Genomic DNA, 22,905 nt, shown 5'->3' on the forward strand with positions numbered 1-22,905 from the left:
AAATTTAAAAAATGTTTTAAAAAACTGTGAACCAACTAATGACAAATCTGCCAGAACTATTTAAACTGCACAGTGGACAGGAAGTTTTGTTTGCTCCGTCTGAAAGCACTGCGAGTTTGAGTCGCTTATAACATGCATTTGAAAAAGCAACACGTGTCAAACATCTTTCAAAACATGAGAAGCATTTATGAACCTCTTGTCCAACAATGCTAGGCTATGTCGATTAGCACTGAAGTATAAATATACTTTATTATCATGAAAATACCCAGGAAGGCTTGAAGAACTCAGATAAACCATATATTGTCGCAGGATTTCCTGGAATGAAGTGCATTATCTACTTCTGCAGGGCATGCCGTGTCTGGTGCTCAGATGGAGCAGCATTTACTCCTGATCACAGAGCCGTGCTACACTGACATACCCTGGTAATCCAGAGTTCTCACGAGAGCACAAGTTGAATTTGCTCAGCGAGTTACTCTGGTGTCGAGTAATGATGCTCATTAAATATGCCCCTCGATCTGAGCTGCACCAATCACAGCGGGTTATCTGATAGAGGCGGGCCAGAGGCGAGATGACGACAGCGCTGTGACGGCGAAGTCATTAGTAAACATTGCAAGATGGCTATGGATGAACACCAGTTGTTTGAAACGGCTTTGGCCGCTACAGTGAACGAGTTAGACTTGGCTTTTTATCTAAAACAGGAACAGAAGACGCCGCTCGAATCGTTCCTTTGCAAGACGGACGTTTTTGCTGTTTTGCCGACCGGATACGGTAAGAGTGTAATCTTCCAGTTTGCTCCGCTGGTAGCTAAGCGTATAAGGTTTGTTGTGATTGGTCATAGTGTTATCCAATTGCGTGCAGTGAGATTTTCAAATGCACGCTTGCTGCCGCCCCTCGAGCCGGCCGAGTTTCATTAGTCGATGCCAGACCATTAATCTTTTAGATTTAGGTCTGGATTTCCAGACACACATTTAAAAAAAATCACAGCCTTTGCCAAAACACTTGTGGTTTCATTTTGATTAATCGTGCAGTCCTAATTCAAATTGATTTTTTAAAAATAATTCATTCAAATTAATTAAATACTTCAAATCAACTGCAGCAATTAACACTGGTAATACTTTATTTTACAGTCCTTTCCCCCATGTACATACTATGTACTTCCTAGAGTAATTACAACAACTGGGTAATATAACTAGGTACTAACCCTGAACCTACCCCTAAATCTTACCTTAACTCATATAAGTTACATACTGTTAAACAGTACTTTCTTAGGTAAATTCACTGTAACACACGTAAAAAAAAAGTGCAACCTTTGACATTTTGTCAGAAGCACTGGTGAGTTACGTTATTTTGTTTAGTCAATAATTGTGATCTCTATTTGAAACAAGTAAAATCGTGATTAACAATTTATCCAGAATCATACAGTTCCACCACAAATGAGAAATGTTATCAATGCTGTCAGTCACTAACATTCTGCTGAACATCACCTTTTATGAATTTTGGAAAAAGAAATTCATACAGGTTTGAAACCAATGACAATGATGATAATTTCCAGCTGTGAATACAGGATCTAGCACTCCAATACACACATGGAAATCTGTTTCAGATTTCATGCATGGAAAAAATGTAGTTAAAATTCTCCCACATAAATCTATTCCAGTTTTTCATGTACAGCCACTACAGTCACATTACTACTTGCTCTTGCCAATACCTCTCTGAGTTGAACTAAACTATTCTAAAGAGACACTTTCATCAAAGTAATGTAGAGCAAAGTGCACAAATCATATTAATGAGCAATGTAATAAGAGGTAGAGTCATCCAACAAATGGCTTTTTGAAGAAGAAAAAAAGAAAGAAAATTCTCAAATAATTAATGCAAGGTACAGCTACTTTATGCTTTTAGGTTATTTATTTAGTTACATTACAATAATGTGAAACTTAAAGTACATGAGGTAAATAAAAGCTTTAAATGAGCTTGAGTTTTAGCTTTTCTGAGTTACTGAGTCTTTGTTCCAACAAAGAGGACCAATGTTGCTCCTGGACAGGCAGAAACCAATCATGCTGAAACGCCAGATTGTATTGGCCAGACTGGACTATTGAATCCAATAGGGTATCCAACATTATAAACTTTGGAGTAGAAACGACACTGTGAGGGATGGAAGTACAGTACATGTAATATCTGAAAACTGGAGTGTATAATTTCACTAGTGGCACCAAACAGCACTAGAAGAATAATGCCCGTTTTCACATAGCTTACCCATATACTCCCCTTCAATTGTTTGGATGAACAGGTAGTTCCTGTTTTTGTACCTTTTATAGTTCCTATACTCCTGTAATTCAATCTGTAAATTGTTAATGCCTACATGGTTGACTTTACACATTAATACAGAATACACCTGGTACTAGGCCATTTCTAATGTAAATTTGCAGAATGACTTTTAAACGTTTCTTCGGCTGAACATTTGATACCCAGGAAAACAACGTACTGCACTTTCGGATGTAATTAAACATGGCATCTCCTCTGACTAAGGCTGAGTTTTGCATACACTCGTAAATAAATGCTAGTAGAGCATCTGTTAGTGGGGAGAGCTGCCATTTATAATACCAAGCAAAGATTCAACGTTTTTATTAGTGACAATTAGTGACAGTGTCATGTTATCGGTTTTATTGTCTGTTATCTGTTTTATTTTATTGTGTTTAGGTTTATGCCATGTACAGCACATTGGTCAACAGTTGCTGTTTTAAATAGTGCTTTATAAATAAAGTGGCACTGAAAATTGTATATTCTTTTCTAAGAACAACCCATCATATTGGAACATGAAACGTCAGCTACACGCCAAATAATAGTACAAAACAGCAGGTTCAGTTAATGGTGTATTGTTGTGCAGGTTAACACACTCACTATATTAATAATTAATCCAGTTACACTTACAAAAATAAGTTATGTTTCATACCTCAAAAAAGTTTGTGGTCATTTATGTGGTTAAAACTGTTTGCTATGTCATGCACCAATGTTGGAGGGAAGTTTATGACTTCTTCCTATCGTTTGGAGATGATTCCCAAAAGAACAGGTTTTTTTCATTCTGTGGTGTAATTTTGTCATTTCAACTATTTTTAAAAAAAATCTTGCCTGGATGAATCTTGTATAACTTCAAAAAATTGGTTAAATTATTTTGATGAGTTTAAGTAATGGAAAAACATGTTTTTACAGTGAAGCTTATTTCTTTTTGTAAAAATATTTGAATATAAATGTTTAAAATAAGCATAATACATTCTTTTGATGTATTCATACAATATAAGTTAAAAATATATGGTAGGAAGAAACTATTAAACCGATTGTTAAAGTGAAAAACAATGAGATTCTTCATGCAAGCAATTGGTTCAAAACAAAATTTGCGTTGAACATCTGTGACTTCTTGTTGATTACAACAACAGTCAGTCATTTTCACATCCCTCAGTTTGTCAAGTCAAGTCATCTTTACTATAGCGCGTTTTACAATACAGATTGTTTCAAAGCAGCTTTACAGTGATAACAGGAAAATAATGCAACACAGATTGTTTTGGTTGTACAGCAGCTCTAGAAGAAAGTCATTGTCCAGTTTATGTAAGTTCAGTACTGATTCTTTCGCATTATAAAAATTACTAGTTATTAATTTAGGAGATGTTTGCAAGACACCGGTTTCAATTGAAAACAGAAACACATGGTGCAGTCATTAAAACAAGCAAACGTGTACAATAATAATAATAATAATAAAGAAATGCATCTATGGACCAAAAAGGCATCTTAAAATATGCAAATGATAACAAAAGCATGCATATTTTTTTTTGCATTTCTGATTAACTTGAGGATTTCTTACAAACAGTTTTGTAAGTTCAGTACTGATTCTTTCCCATTATAAAAATTACTAGTTATTAATTTAGGAGATGTTTGCAAGACACCGGTTTCAACTGAAAACAGAAACACATGGTGAACACATAAAAAAAGAAAGTTTTTGAAAATGAGTTTTGAAAGCGATACCGTTATCATCTCCATGTAAACGTCAAAAACGCGAATCTGTGAAAACGGTGACGGCGTGCACATGCGTATACGTGTTTAGTCTAAAGGCATGCGCGTTTGAACGTGTGTGTGCGTGGGCAAGTAGTCTTTCTTTACAAAGTGACATCACCATTTACTTGTCTGGGATGCACAATACAGCGTTTTTAGTTTCCGCGGATCCGTGTGAATTGGGATCCTTTTGATAACGTTGCCATCTATAAAGAGGAAAAAACTTTCCATTTTTAGTAGATCATTGTCGTGTAAACGGACCCTTAGTTCATTTATCGATACAGCAGCTCTGGAGAAAAGTGATGTCATGAAGTGATGTCATCGTCCAGCTCAGTTCAGTTCTCACACGATGTTGTCAAAGCAGGCAGATCGAAATAAAATATTAAGAATGTTTGTAAAAATGAAGGAAAATGTATGAGCAGTAACACACATAAGCCTCTTTCACACAGCGCGATGATCCCGGAAAATTGCTGGAAAATTGGCAGAATGCCTTCTGTGTGAACGCAAACACGACCCGGGATTGATGCCGGGACGGGGACTTAGTAACTTTGCCGTGTTCAGTCCGGGAACGCCCGCTGTGTGAACAAAAGCTGTAATAATGTCGTGTCGTAGTGATGACGCTGAAGCCGGGATCGTTCGCCAGCTGTGAAACGGTACTTAATGCGCAAGTTTATGATCAAATCAGAGGAAAAAAAATGCACAAGAGTGGTTTCTCGAGAGAGAAGTCGCAGCTCATAAGCAAACTTAAGACGCTGCTGAGACATTACAAGTCACATCGATGTAGGGCTGCACGATTTGGGGAAAATGTCATATTGCGATAATTGAGGTCAATATTGCGATTGCGATATGCGATATAATAAAAAAATAGTTTCATGAGTCTACTTGCTTGGTTCTCAAGGAAAATAAATGCACACACAGATTAGTGATAATCTGCCTAAAGAAAAAAGTTCTTTAGTCAAGAGCAGTGAGTGTTTTTCTCTGTTCCCTTTGTTCTTTGATTAACTTTAGCGACAGATATAATTAGTGGCTACTGTGTACTGTCCCTTTAAGACCAGCCGCTGCTGCGCTGATGTCAGAGACGCGGATCTCACACGCGACTCATTCTCTCACGAGTCACAACTCTTCACGTTCATCATAAGACTACTCTTATGTTATGAAGATACTCGACAAAAAGACATTTTGGCATAATTGTGTGTTATTGTTCGTTCAAGCTCGAAAGAGAGCTGTACTCTGGCATGCTGTTTTGTGCGCACGCACGATATTAGCGCGAGTCTTTCTGTGCGTCACAGGCAGCGCGCTCTTTTTTGTCTTATCGCGCATGAATGGTTTAAAAGCATTTGCATGAATAAGAGCGGGATCATGTAACACTTGCCAAAGGATGCCAAAAATTAACAGATGCTGCGTTAATTGCGTTAACAGCGCTAATTTGTTTATTTAATATAAAATCGCAGCTTTGCGTCATATAATCGCGTAGGCTTGACATCGCGATCGCGATTGCAATTGCGATATGATTAATCGTGCAGCACTACATCGATGTCACGTGTCTTTATGGGATTTTTACGGGTTGTGTGTGATTCCGGAAACTCACTGGCAGTGTGAATGAACCAAAATCAAACGAACCCGGGTCACTTTATCCATGTATTTTCCGGAATCTCTGTGTGAAAGTGCAGGCTTTACAGTGGCAGTCTCGGTTAGAGAAATGTGATCAGCATTTAGTAAAGGACTTCCATTACGATTTACAGAGAGTAAACAAATGCAACTTGTCTAAAACTGCCCTGCATCTAGGATGACTGCTATCTCAAATGAACTGCTATCTGCCATTCCTCTTGTAATGTCTTTTCCAAATATTTACCCACATTAATTTCCAATCAATGTTCACATTCTGTTAGTCATTTGTTTTAAAAATCTATACATTTGATCTTACATTTTTCAACAGCAAACGTGAACAACTATATGGACAGTCTCATTACAGTCTTTAGAGTACATTTAAACCGAATAATTAAAGGAACCACTCAAGCTCTCAGGTGTTTTTAGCTGAACTGCTGAACAAGGACATGGATCTGAAAGCCACTCGGCGCGAGGTAGCGGGGCCTCATTTGACGGAAAAGGAATGTGCCATTTACTGAGTTCAGTGAAGTGCAAGAAACGAGAACAACACTGGAAACAGAATCTCTCTGCAGCTGCCAAGCATCTTGATGACACGTTTCTAATAACTGGTATTCTCCCACAGCATTAAGAGGAAAAACTACTTTACAAGTTTTTAGAGTTGGAACAACAAACTGAGGAATTAAAATTAAAAACTTATTCCACACATTTACACATAGACGAATGAAACCTTAATTTGCGATGCTAATTTGTTGCTACTACTCACCAGTCCAAATCAAATGAGCCCACTTCCAAGTCTCAGTATTATTAAACCAAATCCCGTAGAAAAGTAACGGCACACCTCTCCTCCACAAGTCACATGATGTGAGTTATCATTCATGTCTAGCACAAGTCGATTAAATCTTTTACTTCAAGTATGAACAATAGTAGAAGTGACACCTTAAACATCCCTAATTGTTGAGTAAAAATTAAGGCCGCGTCAGAAATTGCAAAATTTCTACTCAATGACCGTTAAAAAAGTATGTAATCTGGACATACTACATTAGTCATGTTGAATCGATTCTGTGATTGACAACTCCTCTCCCATGGCCTCATGGGATAGCAAAGTGGCCATCAGTTGTGCACCGGATGTGGTAGGTTATCCGGGTACTTATTGCCTAATGTTTTATGAATATTGTGAATATGTACGTACTACTCGGCTCACTGTTTTCCACCCAATATACAGTATTCTTATGCAGCCCATGTGTGCTCATGTAAACCCTGTTGATGGTACTGCACAACAAAACAAAGTCAGACCTACTTTAATCACCACACATCTTTAACTTTCCACATACAAATTCCAAAGGAGACTTCTATCTGATCACCAGCCCTTGCAGAGAGATAACCATAATATACAAGGGAACAGTAAACTTGTAATCAGACCGAGAAAGCCTTTGATAAGATTGCGTTCCACCGCAAACCCTTTTTCCTTCAAAAACTCTCAGAGTCCAGAAGTACAATTACCCTCCCACACATCCACTATTAAAACATGTTCAAACATTTAAAAAATGCTATAACTATGTAAAACATGCTTCCTTTGATCGACAGACAAAACATTCATGCCCCAAAAATGCGATAATGCAGTCATCAAAACAATCAAACGTGTACAATAATAATAATAATAAAGAAATGCATCTATGGACCAAAAAGGCATCTTAAAATATGCAAATGATAACAAAAGCATGCATTTTTTTTGCATTTCTGATAAACTTGAGGATTTCTTACAAACAGTTTTGTATGTAGCCTAGTTTCTTCAGTGCCTCATAAGGAAAAAACTGAATATTTATAGACAGTCTAACTCATATTGCATTCATATTTAATGCAAGTTCATATGGGTTTTAGTGGTTGACACCAGAATCTAAACAGTGGTGACTGATGCTGGCCAAAATTAGGTTGGTATATAAAAAATGCATATTAATATACAAGAATGAGCATTTATTATGCCTTTTTGTGCATTTTCAGTAAACTGTGATGAATAACCACTTTTGATAAATGGAAAATTAGCTAATGCGATAATCTCAAAATAAAGTCAAGCATTAGATGAAACATTGGTCTGTCACTACTAAAGAGATAGTTCACCCAAAAATGAAAATTGAATTCTGTCATCACATCATGTTGTTCAAAACCAGTACGAGTTTCTTTCTTCTGTTGAACACAAAAGAAGATATTTTGAAGAATGTCAGTACACAAACAGTTGATGTACCCCATTGACTTCAAAAGTATTTTTGGTTTCACTTTATTTTGGTCCCTTTAACACGTTCTGTAAGTAACGCTGCACCTACATGTCTACTAACTCTCATTAGAGTGTTAGTTAAGTATTAATAGACTGGTAGGGTTAGGGTTAGATTAAGTTGACATGTAGTTGCAAAATTACTTATAGTCAGTAGAGTGTCTGTTGGAGGACCATCACAATAAAGTGTTAGCAGATATTAAGCAGACAGTCTACTTATACTCCAATGAAAGTTAGTTGACATATAGTTGCAAAGTTACTTATAGTCAATAGCACGTTCAAAAGGGACTATCAAAATAAAGTGTTACCGTATTTTTTCCCATCAACTGTTTGATTACCCACATCCTTCAAAATATCTTCCTTTGTGTTCAGCAGAAGAGAGAAATTCAACTTGAGGGTGAGTAAATGATGACAGAATTTGTATTATTATCTATATTTCACCCTTTGTGAGCCACTGGATCTCACACAATTGCTATCGTATGTCTTCAGCAGACTTGGATGTAGTGTAAGAGTTGTATTGTATGGTGCATTTCGCTCCTTTCAGAGCTTTTACAGCCCCTGGTAACAACATGCCGTTATTGATTGCATAGAAAAAATGAGATTCTTCTAAAAATGAGATTCTTTTGTGTTCCAGCAAAGGAAGAAAGTCATACATGTTTTGAGTGACATAGTGGTGATGACATTGTTCCTTTAAACTCATGTGATAGTGCGGTCAGGAGTTGCAGTCTTGCTGAAGTGCACAAGACAGGATAAGGTTACACAAGGATCTAAAGTCATCGTTTAATTTACGAAACTTGGAAATGCTACAAACCAATAGTAAAGAATTCTGAGGTTTTCAGCTAAGCACTGCCAACATAACATCTCCGTGTCCAACATAAGACAGAGCTACTCCTCTTGAGTTTTTAAACCTAAAGGCCACATGGATGAAACAGCACAAGAGGAACCAAACTATGGTGAAACACAGAGAATTCTGTGCAGAGAAAGCAAACCGAACATCAAACCCTTAACCTTACAAATGATGGACGGAGAACAATGTGCAGACAGATTCAGAAAACCCCAGGCAACAAATCAGAGCGTCTAAAAGAAACCAGGTCAAACAAGATGACAATGATCAAGAACAAGATTAAATATTTAAGAGCTAAGGATTAGCACTTAATGAATGATGAACTAATTTTATCACTTAAGTTTACCTCAGTACGGTCCTTTCACTTATTCTACAGTTATGGGTGTTATTAAATCAACTATTCTTGATTTACTGAGTTTAAGTCGTTTGTCCCAAAATATCTGACAATTTCAAGGACTCTCAATAACTAATCAATCTGGAAAAATAAATAAAAATTCTAAATTATTTAATCAAATACCTCAAATTCAGTCTTTTGTCACTGCAAGTAATAACTTTATGGATTTGGATAATCTTGCAATGCATGGTAACAAACAGGTGTTCAGGGGCCCATTCTTTGTATGTGTATTACTCAGCTATCTGGATTCCATTGTTGACGGTTTGCCATGATCCAGGATCGTTAGCTTCTCCAAAGAGCATCCCGGAGTTGCTGTCATAGCAACAGATCCGTAGGCTTAAACGAACCTGCTCGGGAGGAGCTTATTTCATGGAAACAGGATTAAATGCATCTTTGGTGATGCTTAAAGTCTGACCCAGACACTGCTACTTTCTGACAAGAGTACCCTAATGAACCAGGGACAAGAATAATTTAAAATAATGATAATAATAATTTAAAAAAATGTATAAGAAAATAATATTGTAATGTTGTTTAGTCTATCATGATTGAGAGATTTATTCATGAGGGAATAATTACATAATAATTTTATTATTATCTGATGTGCTATTAGAACATTTTCTTGACCCATAAAAAACTTTAATTAATGCCGTCATACAAATCTGCTCCAAATGGAAATAATTGGGAATCATGTAACAAAGAGTACATAACTATTATAACTTTTATGTCGTTTTGGTCACTTGGCTGTTTCCCTTTAAAGGTCCAGAAAGTTTTTCGTCAGGTGTGTGATGTTCTTTTTTAATATGATGTCATTGCATTGCTGTCTTGCCGCCAGCCAATCGCTGCATTGCTAATCATGGTTTCAAGTATCGATATATCTGCCCTTTCCAATGAACACAAGAATGCGTAGTAATATCAGACAAATTAGTCCAGACATTTTAATCAAATCCACATATTCGACTGAAGAACCAAATTATCCAGAGATCAGTTATCAAGATTATATGATCTGGCATCTGTCAAATCATCTCGGATGTATAAAGTGAGGAGCGAAGAATGGACCCCAGGTGAGGAATGTGGTGGTGTTTGTTGTTATTTAGTGTTTTGGGAAAAAGTAAAAACTCAACAGCTCCTCTAGACTTAGGAAAGGGGTTACACCCATGGAAATGCATACAACTCTAGTTATGGTGATATGGTGACTTTAACATTTTTAACCAGATTGTGCCTCTCTGGTTTTGCTGCCGATCAACTGTTTACATTAAGTTTTAAGTTGCCAAGGAAAACGTTGTTTCCATTCAACAGCACTCCACCCTGGGTTGCGGGTTTGAGGGGGAGTGATACCATTACATATCATTTCATTCTGAGAACTTTACTGGAAAAGGTGAGAACTGGAAAACAAGATAGAAACCAAAGAGAAAGAAACAAACCAAACTAATACACGGTAAAGGTTGCAACAACCAAGCATTAGAGCTGTCAACACACTGATTAAGTTGATTAAAGCTACACTGTGTGATTTTTACCCCCATCTAGCGGTGAAATTGTATATGATTACCCAGTGAATATTAGTTTCTGTTCCTCTCAATTCCGAGGGCGTTTTCACTCCTACGGTGGCCGTATTATTCCTAGATTAACATGGCTTCCAGTTATCACTTCGTCCATGACAATAATAAACAATACGTCTAAAATGAATAAAACTACAGGACAGATGTCAGGAGGTAAACGTCACCCTTGGAATCAGCTATCCCAGCATAATCAGATTAGGCTAACGTTACAATGTGTACAAAGTAAAAGCAATTAAAAATAACTCAAATTTACAGTGTCCTTTTTTATATATAGCTTAAAAAATTGCGCCTTTAAAACTATTCATCACCTGTGATCCGTCGCAGCACAGATTTATGTTACAAGGTAAACAATACTTTTTCACCATTGACGCGAGGATGAAGTTATACTAGAGGTCGTTCTGGCGTTATGCACAACCATGCTATGGTTAGACAAGCTTCGAATAAATAATAATAATAATAAAACTTCGAATTTACACAAATGAATTACAACAGGCTGAATTACCTGTCGAGAAGAAAGCAGGCAACCTCGGCGTCCGTTTTAAAATCTTTTCTCCTCATGAGCTCTTTCCATCTGGGAAAAGTTACTCCAATATTGACTATGGTCTTGCTGATTTGTCTGTCGCGTTGACGTTTTAATTCTCTCTTTCAAATGTGAGTACGCACGCACACACACACACACTATCTTTCAAATCTGCCGGCACTCGCGAGCTCGCGAGTAATCTCCCCCTCGCATTCGTCACGGTGTCACTGAGTGAAAAACGCAAAAGGCGAAGCTTGAATTTACAGGTATGTCCCTCTTTGGCTAATGTAGTTTCAAGATGGAGGGGCAACATGGCGACCGGCATTCGAACCCCTCACCCGTATGTACTTTCAATGGCAGATTATAAACTTAAGAGAATACTTTATTACTTGAAAGAAGTAAATATACATTAATGAGCACATATTTTTGAAAGAACTAAGTGTTTTTTGCTAAGAATCAACTAAAAAAGTTACACAGTGTAGCTTTAAGCAAATGGCATTCACATTTATTTGCAGGACATTCCCAAGGATCTCTCAGTAGACTTACCTGCATTGTAAAAGTGATCAAGAACTGAAGTTTCACCAAAGTCCAGCTTTCCAAAGGGAATTACATCTAGTTTACACCCCACGATGTCACAAGCATCTTTCAGACACTGTAATGCCATGTTCTCTGAGCTGAGAGATTGGCTTGTCTCAGAGTTCCTCACGTAGGCCACTGTTACGGCTCGGCTTTTACATTTACCCGTGGTCAACAAGGTGCCACAGTCTGAGGGCAAGCTGATCACCCCAGGGTGGGCACTCTTGCAGATTGAGGGGTCGTGCCAGAAGGTCCCGGCACCAGGATTCATACCGCCACTGGATTCTGCATTACTCCATCCGATCATGTCTAGGGACTGACCGAGAGAGGGTACAGAAAGAGAAATGGCCTCCAGATCTGAATTCATTTTTCATTAGCTTGTTGAATGAGTCCAGCCACAACAATACAGCAACTCAACCAGCGCACTTCATCATGGCTGGCATTCCTGATGGCCAAATACTAGTGGCATCAAACAAGTCAATAAAAGTGACGCGAGTGACGTCATCAGGACCGACAACCTACCAAAAAAGACGATTATCGTTTAATTTATAGATGAAAATGCTGCGCTTAGCAGTATATGTCTGGAGAGAAGGATAACTGGAGAGATCAAGGACTCCTCGCGCACCCGCGCGTCACGACTCGAAGAAACGATATCCCACTCCTGGAAATTCATCAATGTCCTGCAACACAACCGTTTGGGAAGAGCTTACGCTCATTTATCGGAGCGCATGAGTTTCCGAAGTAACGCAGTTCTGTTGATCGCTGAACTCCGTGCGCATCGCCACAATCCGTTTCACCGCGAGACAGCGCGTATTGTTTTCTCAGTCCTGTCGTTGGGTTTCAGGTTCCTGACTGTCATTGCGTTTATGTCATACTTAAGTTGTGAAATCGCTCTCGGCTGAAGCGCGTTTGTCTCCTGGACCCTGCCCTATTTCTATTATTATCTTCAGCACAACTCACGCTCAGGGGGCGGAGAAACCCTCTGGACTTGCAGGAAGCGAATTAACGAATCCTACTATGGAAAAGACTTTGGTCATGAATATTAAATACGTAACGTGACGCTATCCCACTTGGGCCTGTCACAATACCCACACTTGCGCTCGTGCGTCCTAATCTGCATACTATCCATCCTAGGCTGCGATACACTCCTCATTTCTATGCCCTTCACTCGCTCACTTCCTCCGTCTCGTGGACTCGGATGTGCGTCATTGACTGGGTTGCAGTTGCGAGTGCCTACTACTGGAGCAACTAGTGCATACGGTTTTATTTACTGTTCTTTGGAGAAACAAAACACATATTAGGGAAATTTATAATGAATAGGCCTACTTATGAATCAGGTGGATTGAACTTCCTTAATTTCTGAACTCTAAATAATATTTTTTTTTTATTTATTAATTGGATTAGACATTTAATTCTAAATCCAAATTCTCTTTGGAATTTTGTACCTAATTTTGTTTTCCCCAAATTAGGTGGTCTTTGATTTGCAATTACAAAATTGACAAAATCCCTCTGAACCTATATCTTGCTTTAAATTTCACAAACAAATGTTGCTGGCTTGGTCTAAATAAATAACTCTTCACCCATATATATTTAATTAACATTCAGGCCTACAATATATTATTTAAAAATAAATCCTTATTTTTTGAAAGATGACGTTGATTTGAAATGTTCTAAATACGTGGAAATGTTCAGTTTGCTTAACGTTGCCGGGACGTTATCTTAAGATTAGCATAACCTTCCTGCAACATTCTTTTCCCCAAAATGTTATAAACAATACAACATTCAAAGAACGTTTATTTGGAACATTCCAAGAACATTCAAATTTTAAACTTTCTTTCATGTTAACATGTTATTTTAAGGTTAGAATAATGTTTCTGCACCATTCTTTCAACTTTAATTTTTTATTAACACAACCATGTGAATTATAGTGCACACTTTTAATTCTAGAACTGCACACTTTTACAGCACATCAAAAAGTTGAAAATTTCATATGATTATCATACATTTGAAACGCTACATTATAGCTTAAAAAAACAATAACAAATATTTTCATATCAACATCTAAATGAAATGGAAACAGTGTTAATAATACAAGTAGTGTGGGGGTGCCAGACTAGCACTGTGGTCCAGTCTCTTCATGATCCGTGAACAGATTGACTGATGTTACTAATGGTGATTTATTATTTCATAAACATTTTATAATAACAGTGTGGCTACTCCATAAATGTTAACCCTTAAAGGGATAGTTCACCCAAAAATGAAAATTCTGTCATCATTCATTCTCCCTCAAGTTGTTCCAAACCTGTATGACTTTCTGTCTTCTGCTGAACACAAAAGAAGATATTTTGAAGAAAGTCGGTAATCAAACGACTGATGGACCCCATTGACTTCCATAGTAGGAACAAAAATACTATGGATGTCAATGGGGACCAGCAACTGTCTAATTACCAAACTTCTTTAAAATATCTTCTTTTGTGTTCAGCAGAAGAAAGGAAATCATACAGGTTTGGAACAACTTGAGAGAGAGTGAATGATGACAGAATTTTCATTTTTGGGTGAACTATCCCTTTAAGTTATTTAGGCTGTGCTTTGAGTAGTGTGGAGTGCCCTCTGGTGGCTCTCAAGGGCACTCCAGCTGGTGACCGTTACATAAGTAGCCTATTCACAAACTGTTTGCTCAAGCGTAGCGTTTTCTCGGAGTTCACTGTGTAGCCTGCTCCCTCAATCGTGTAGTTCAATTTTCCATATTTATTGTATGTCATTATGTCAGTCTCAGTATTTGCTTTCTACCATGCACAAATAAAAATGTCACTGAACTTTTGCTGTGTAGGCTACTAAAAACACACACAAAAACTGATTTGGCACGGGCACTTTGTACTAGTAATCCTTGTATGGCAAGCCGTTTTAGCTTAAATTGTACCCAGCATTACTCGTCGTAAATGCATTTTTACTAGTAAGAATTCAATTAGAGAGCTCTACAATTCAATTCTTACTAGTAGCAATTACAATTAGAGAGCTCTCTAATTCAATTACTACTAGTAAGAATTACAATTACAGAGCTCTCTAATTCAATTCTTACTAGTAACAATTACAATTAGAGAGCTCTGCAAATTAATTTTTACTAGTCATATGTCTCCATTGACTTCCATTCATTTTTAATTACGGAGCTCTACAACTGAACTGTTACTAGTAAGAATTACAATTAGAGAGCTCTTTAATTCAATTACAGAGCTCTGCAATTATACATATCTTTAATTCGTATTTTTACTAGTAACAATTCAATTGTAGAGCTCTGTAATTAAAAATGAATGGAAGTCAATGGAGAAATATGACTAGTAAAAATTAATTTACAGAGCTCTCTTATTGGAATTGTTACTAGTAAGAACTGAATTGAATTGAATTCTTACTAGTAAAAATGCAATTACGACGAGTAACGCTGGGTACAATTTAAGCTAAAACGGCTTGCCATATGCCATATCCTTGATGATATGAAAACTGCTACAGCGTTACTTGTCGTAATTGCATTTTTACTAGTAACAACTGAATTAGAGAGCTCTCTATTTAAACTGTTACTAGTAAGAATTGAATTAAAGAGCTCTGCAATTGCATTCTTACTAGTAACAATTCAATTGTAGAGCTCTCTAATTGTAATTCTTACTAGTAGTAACTGAATTAGAGAGCTCTCTAATTGTAATTGCTACTAGTAATAATTGAATTGTAGAGCTCTCTAATTCAATTCTTACTAGTAAAAATGCAATTACGACGAGTAACACTGGGTACAATTTAAACTAAAACGGCTTGCCATAGAATACCTCTGATTCACATCGGGCGGTTCTTTGCCTTAGCGTCTTGCTTTAAAATTGTTTAATAAACAGCTAGCTGTGAATTAACCCACTTATACCGTGGTCATTTGCCAGTATTGACCATTTAAAGCTGTTATTAAAGGAGAACTCTGGTCAATTTTAACATTGAGCTCATTTTTTTGTACATTTGGAGTGCTGTCAATACAGAGAACAACGACAAAAATCGGTGTTGCCTACACCGTGTTATTCTATTTTTAAAATTTGCACCCTGTTGACTTCAATGGGGCAAGTTTTAAACCTGCTTTCGGTAATATAAGGAATACATCCTGTTTTCGGTTGGAGTCCAAAGTAGTCGATTGCCGAGTTCACGCGCGTGATCATAGGTAACTAAGCCTATGCGCGTGAACTCGGCAATCGACTACTTTGGACTTCAACCGAAAACAGGATGTAAACACAGGTATTTGCGCTGGCTTAAATAACATCATTTTTATTCATATCTTTCACATCTACTGCAGTCAGATTCACTCGTGTTCACTCTGAAGGAATCACTCACATTTTCTGTGCACTTGTAATGACACATCAAGGATGTTAAGAGGCTAAAAGCAGGTTTAAAACTTGCCCCATTGAAGTCAACAGGGTGCAAATTTTAAAAATAGAATAACTCGGTGTAGGCAACACCGATTTTTGTCGTTGTTCTCTGTACTGACAGCACTCCAAATTTACAAAAAAATGAGCTCAATGTTAAAATTGACCGGAGTTCTCCTTTAAGCTGTTACTGAGGTTTGCAGCTCAACATTTGACCGGGAGACTAAGGTTATTTTAGTCAAGTCACGGCTCGTTAGGTCTAGCATGTTCTGTCCACTTTTAATCAGACACAGAGCTAAAGTAGTGCACGAGATTACATTTATTTGAATGAATGAATTATTAGCATTTATTTAAATTCTCAAAAGAGAAGAAAGAGAGAGAGATTTGTACCACTGTCTGTTTAGTGTCCCTCTATTAACGATGAAGCTATGCGTTTAATTAACTTACTTCAAAATAGTGATGTAACCCCCGTGCTGAGAAATGTAATGTTTCAGTAGCAATGCTATTTTATTACTAAAATTTGCGGGCAGCACTGATTGACAAGTTTCTGTGCTCCTGATTGTTTGTGTGTGTGTGTGCAGCGCGATCTCAGGTCTATTGTGTGTGAGTGAATAACGTTAGGCCTCTGTGTGCAGCGTATGTGTGTGTGCGGCTGTGCACTTAAATTAAAAGAGCACATTAATATAAAAATGGTGATTCAACTGACTTGGAACTACCTGTGCATTAAACGGTAGTGTGACATTCATGTCATTCATTGTTCATTGTTCGTACCGTATTGTCTGTGTTTTTGTTCTGTGATTTACGTTGGCAAAAAAATAAAAGAAATTGAAAGAAAGAAATGCTTAATATTTTCTTTAAGGTTCTGTTACTGTATTAAAACTAAGATAAAGGAATCAAATCTCCAGTGGTTTAAAGTGATATGATGAATTGGACTTGGACTGTTATTCCACATTAACTGGGCATATACTGTTCTTCTGTAATGTAAATTACTCTAACTTTTTATTTTTAAGATTGATACTTAAAAATCTTATCTCATTAGAATTGGGAAGCTTTTGTTGTCTATCTTCAAGAAAAAAAAAATATATAAAGTAATATAATATATATTTGTAATATATAAAGTCCAAATTTAAAAAAAAATATTATTCAAAATTTGAACATATGGACTTATATGGTTTTTCGTCTCAAGCCCTCATTTATTGCATTTGTCACTGATTTTTTAATCATTTCAAACTTTGTGACTGTGAAGATGTTTAATTTAAAACAAAACTCTATAATAATTGTGTGGCCAAGACACAAACTGAAAAAAAAATATTCAAGCTCTACTTCTATGATGTCACAGAGACATTCTATAGAACTCTTCTGAGAAAAAGTCCCACAAAGGCAAAATCCTGAGGTGACTTTAATCAGAGTTTGAAGTGAGAAGACTGAATACATTTACAGTCCTGAGAGAACATGGAGAACATAAGAGCCACAGCTTTTGACGTGTTTGATGAAGCACGTTTACTGGACGAACACACTGACATGATCATCAAGTCCAATGACAGAGAATTTCAAGTGCACAAGATCATCATGTGTGGCTGCAGCTCCTACTTTAGGTGAGAAGAAGCATTTGAACTGCAATTGTGTGCAAATTACTAAGAAATAATTCATTATAATTATAATATACATAATTTCCACTGCTAACATCATACTGTTGAAACTGCCAAAGCTTTCCAAATATATAAATGCATGAAAATGAATGTGTATTGCCAGAACAAAGAATGTAAATACGCTATCTAGGAAAACCCTTTCTTGAAATTGAATTCTTCATTTTAATGGAATTGAAGAGTGGCAATGAATGGTTGTCACGATTTTGGGTTTTATTGGGCATCGGGAGCCGCCCTTAGAGGGGGGGATCTGTCACCGTTTTGTTTTTGGGTTTGTTCACGTCATGTTTCCATGTGATCCTGCCATGTGTTCCCTTGTCTGATGTGTCATGTTGTCATTGGTTCATTGTTTCATTGTTCACATGTGTCCCTTGTCTAGTCATTAGTCTTGTGTGTATTTAAGCCTTCATGTTTGCCATGTGTCTTTGTCAAGTATTGTTTCCTGTAACCACTGTTCATGTTCATGTTCATGTTCATGTTCATGCCATGAGTTTTCATGCCACGCCATGTTTTTGTTTCATGTTTGGTTTGGTTTTGTTTATAATAAACTGCACTTGGGTTCTCATTTACACTTGCCTCCAGTGGATCACTTTACAATGGTGAAACTAATTGGATTCTTTACATGAGAAAATTTGGCTGAAATTAAAATGTAAATAACGAAAAGTTATTTTATTTATGCTCATTATTAATTCTTTGTCAAATTTGTTCACAGGGCTCTTTTCTCCAACAACTGCAGCAGACCACAACATTTCTGTGAAATTCCAGGAATATCCAGAGACATCATGCCTCTTATTATCCAGTATGCGTACACAAGATCTGTGCTCATTACTCAAGAGAATGTGTTGGAGCTCTTGATGGCGGCTGACATGACCTTAGTCTCAGGTCTTGTAGATGCATGCTGTCAGTTCCTGGAGTCACAGTTATGCCCAGAGAACTGCATTGGCATCTGCAGGTTGACAGAGGACTTTTCCTCCTGCTCAAAGCTCCTCTGTAAAGCACAGCACTACATCCTGCAGCACTTTGAGGAGGTTCTGCGCGTCCCTGAGGAGTTCCTGGAGCTCTCCCTGGAACAGCTGGAGGAGATCATTGGTGAGGATGAGCTGAATGTCAAACAGGAGGAGGTGGTTTTTGAAGCCGTCCTCCACTGGATTAATCACGCACCAGAAAACAGGAGGCAACACATTGCCGTGCTTCTGCCAAAGGTAAAACAGAGATTTTTGTCTTGTTTTTCTCTACAAATATCTTAAAACTCTTAAATCAAGATACGGTTTCTGCTATTATTTTAATGTTAGTTAAATGTTAGAAATTTTGTTTTGTGGTTTTGCCATTTATATATATATTTTTAAATTTGTCTATAATTTAATATCATATTTTTTCAGTTTTTTCAGTTTGTTATTTTAGTATACATCAGACTAAACGAAAACGAGAAAAGGTTTTTAATTTTATTTTAGGGTTTTAGTTTAACTACAATAATCCTGGCATGCGGTAAGAAAAATAAACTTAATTCAAAGGGCAAACAAGTTTATTTTTCTTCCCCTTCTGACAGATTTTTTCTTCTTGTTTTAAGCAGAAACATTTTTCATAAAACGACTGCTTAGTAACAGTCTTGCAACAGTCTCTGAAAGTCTAAACTCTCCCTTGTGCTTCAGGTTCGATTGGGGTTGATGTCCTCAGACTACTTCATCAATAATGTGAAGTGCAATGCACTAGTGATGGAGAATGAAGACTGCATGCCTGTTATCATCAATGCAATGAAGACTTTGTTTGACTTCAACATGGATGAACCCACCAACTCAGAACTCATGCATCAACTGACACGTCCACGTCTGCCCTCATCGATCCTATTGGCCTTCGGAGGATGGAGGGGCGGCACTAGTTACACCAATAAGGTTGAGGCATACGATGTGAAGGCAGACTGCTGGGTCAATGTGACTCAAGAGGATGAGCGTCCCAGAGCCTATCTTGGTACAGCAGTCCTGGATGAGTTTGTCTACTGCATTGGTGGTTATGACCAAGTGGAATGTTTCAACAGTGTGAAGAAATTCAATCTTATCACTCAGACTTGGCATGAGGTGAGTAATGTTGTATCTCAACATGTAACTTTAATTTAGCTTCCTTCACAAAACAGTATTGTGGTACAGTGATGGTACCGGATTGCACTTTGACATGGACCATAGTGCTGAATGATGTGCTGTACTCCACATTACTTCAAAGAATAGATGCAAACCATGATACATTTTTGTTTGTGTTCCAGCAATTGTTGTAGCTTAATAATATAATATAATATAATACAATACACCAGAATTACCATCATGACTGTGTCAAAAAAACATACCATTAAGAAAAATAATAATAGTAATGCCATTGTATTTATTTGCAACTGATAGGACAGAACCAATGAGATGGTGTATTGGTGTGTGTTCGCACACTGATGTATTTGGTGTGTTGTAGGCGGCCCCCATGTATGAACGCCGAGGCTTTATTAGTGTTGCTGTTCTGGACGGGCTCATTTATGCCATTGGTGGTTTTGATGGACACCAGTGGCTTAAAACAGTAGAGCGCTACGATCCAAACACCAATCAGTGGACAATGATGGCACCCATGAATGAAAAGAGGAGTAGCGCCTGCGCCACCTCACTGCAGGGCAGGGTAAGAGCACTTACCCATGATTCCACACTCTACTGGAGACTCTTAATGCCTGAAAAGCATGAAGGAAAGGTGAAATGGGCATATGGCATGCATGGGAATAGTTTAAATATGAAAAGGAATATCATAAAATTTACTGACTGTTTTAAACACTGATTTTCTGATCAGTCTGTGATGATTGTGCACAAACATCATGCATGTTATGTTTGTGTTTGTCAGATTTATATCTGTGGTGGTTTTACTGGGACAGAGTATCTCTCCTCTGCTGAGAGCTTCGACCCTGAAACAAACCAGTGGACTCTCATCGCTCCCATGAGTAGCCGACGCATTAGTTTAGGTGTGGTCGCTTATGCAGATCGAGTGTATGCTGTGAGTATTAAACACACATATCAGTTTTATAGTGTTAATTAGCTATGATAACCATGACACAAATATAGAAATATGGAACAATCACAGTTTAAAGGTCGCACTTCTGTAAATGCATGCATGGATGTGCATATACAAATGCTCAGAATATAAAAATAAAGAGTGTATTTATTTAAAGATTGGTGGTCTTGATGGTGCCAGTCATTTGCGGAGTGCGGAGGCCTACAATCCACTCACTAACATCTGGAGTGATGTTGCATCAATGTGCAATCCACGCGGCAGCTTTGGCATTGAGGTGAGATGTGGACAGTTAATATCTGTATCTGGTGAAACTATGAAATAATATTACAATAATGATTTGATGATAATGAATATGCAGGAAAAACATTTTTTTGGTCCCATGTTGACAATAAGTGGAAAGTTGCACCCTAAAATTGTTGAAGGCTTCGAAGATCAATGTGTTTGACTATAAAAACATCTACCTAATTCAAAGAGTCAGAAAATTCTACTATGTTTAATTGAAGTGTTGCATCTATAAGATTTAATGATGTCAAATTAAAGAGTTTAGCTGTACATTATTCATTTTACTTTTTCCTTTCCTCAAAATCCAGGTAGTTAATGGTCAGTTGTTTGCTGTCGGAGGCTATAATGGATTAAGCAACACCTCTAATGTGGAGCGCTACGATGAGAAGACAGATCAATGGTAACTTCCACAAAGACTAAATCTCACAGATCATTTCACACTGCATTAGATATAAGTGTAAGTCTCATGCAGGCTGTATTTCATTGCATTTACTGCATCTGTTTTCTATACAGGTTTGATGCAGATGAAATGGCCATTTCCCGCTGTGCTCTGAGCTGTTGTGTAGCATCAGGATTGCCTAACATGGCACAGTATGCTGCCCTACGAGACATCAGACGAGTCTGACAGTGAATGTTCTCCCTCTAGCAGATCTGACAGTCTGACTACAAATGGAGTGTTGTGTTTCCTGAATAAATGCATTCAAAAAAGAGGTTGTATTCTAAATGTTAAACTCTCTCAGGTGTAGTGTTGTTTATTAAAAAAATAACTAGGCTATATATAGTTATTTTTATATATATATATATATATATATATATTTTTTTTTTTTATTTTTTTTTTATTTTTTTTTTATTTTTTTTTTTTAAATGTATTTATATAATTTTGAGAGGTGAGGTTTTCATTTAGAAATCAACACAAACCTCATTTTCTAACAACTGTTTTAACAGTAAATGTGCACTAACAGTGAAACACACAGTGAGAGAAATCAAGCCCTTGATACACATCTAGTCTGATGTATTAAGGGTTCTGAATGAAGGATTTGGTGTAAAGTGCTCTCAAAACGTGGAGACTGGTAACCAGCTGAAAGCTTTATAACAAAGCTGTAGAGATCCCTTGCAAGGGATTTTTTTTTTTTAATAAACAACAAAACTAGCCTGGTTAAAACCAGACCATTCTCAGTAGTAACTGAGTTATGGTCTGGCAAAGCTTCATTAATAACTCATTTCCAAAGGGGCGTCACCAACGGACGTCGCTCAAATGCCTCTGGGCGCAACTGGATAGACCTAAAACCAATCAGAGCGATCGGCATCGTGTAAAGCCATATCCTGCGTCCCAATTCGCCTAAGTTACACTACGTCATAAAAGTATGTACTCTTTTGGTGAAGAAAATGTATTTACTTTTGAATGTGTAGCAAAAAAGTAGGCAAGCTTTGGGACATACTACTTCGTCATCTTTATCGGACGGATCTGTCACGTGCATCCTGTCACGTAAACTGCCCTGTCAATCATCGTGTCACAGTTAAAATCCTCTATTAAATCTAATTTAATTTCCTACCGTTTCGGAGAGAAATGTAGTAGCACGTTCATCTGCCAGTGGGTCTTTCATGGAGACTGTCCTCATGTGTTTGCAATTTGAATATAATAATGCATTTAAAAGTTGAACGGACGTCGCTCAAATGCCTCTGGGCGCAATTGGATAGACCTAAAACCAATCAGAGCGATCGGCATTGTGTAAAGCCCGCCTCAACGTTTC

At 37.3% G+C, this 22,905-nt stretch overlaps 2 protein-coding genes across 3 annotated transcripts in view; one reads left to right on the plus strand and one right to left on the minus strand.

The window, feature by feature from the left end:
• The window catches only part of map3k5 (mitogen-activated protein kinase kinase kinase 5), a 62,930-nt gene extending 49,955 nt beyond the window's left edge, over positions 1 to 12,975 (minus strand). For both annotated transcript variants that reach the window (XM_079887489.1, XM_079887490.1), the window contains exon 1: positions 11,776 to 12,975. In XM_079887489.1, coding sequence (XP_079743615.1) covers positions 11,776 to 12,172 — 397 coding nt within the window. In that variant the 5' untranslated portion in view covers positions 12,173 to 12,975. The remainder of the gene's footprint in view (positions 1 to 11,775) is intronic.
• Positions 12,976 to 17,645: 4,670 nt separating this feature from the next.
• On the plus strand, positions 17,646 to 21,779 carry LOC307168605 (kelch-like protein 10; the record flags this gene model as incomplete). Its single annotated transcript, XM_079888734.1, has 8 exons — positions 17,646 to 17,788; positions 18,552 to 19,041; positions 19,489 to 19,911; positions 20,291 to 20,488; positions 20,705 to 20,854; positions 21,030 to 21,146; positions 21,463 to 21,554; positions 21,668 to 21,779. The coding sequence occupies 8 exons, from the start codon at positions 17,646 to 17,648 to the stop codon at positions 21,777 to 21,779; spliced, it is 1,725 nt and encodes a 574-aa protein (XP_079744860.1).
• Positions 21,780 to 22,905: the final 1,126 nt, after the last annotated feature.

This window comes from Squalius cephalus, assembly GCF_949319135.1.
Source record: "Squalius cephalus genome assembly, chromosome: 12".
Lineage (NCBI taxonomy): Eukaryota > Metazoa > Chordata > Actinopteri > Cypriniformes > Leuciscidae > Squalius > Squalius cephalus.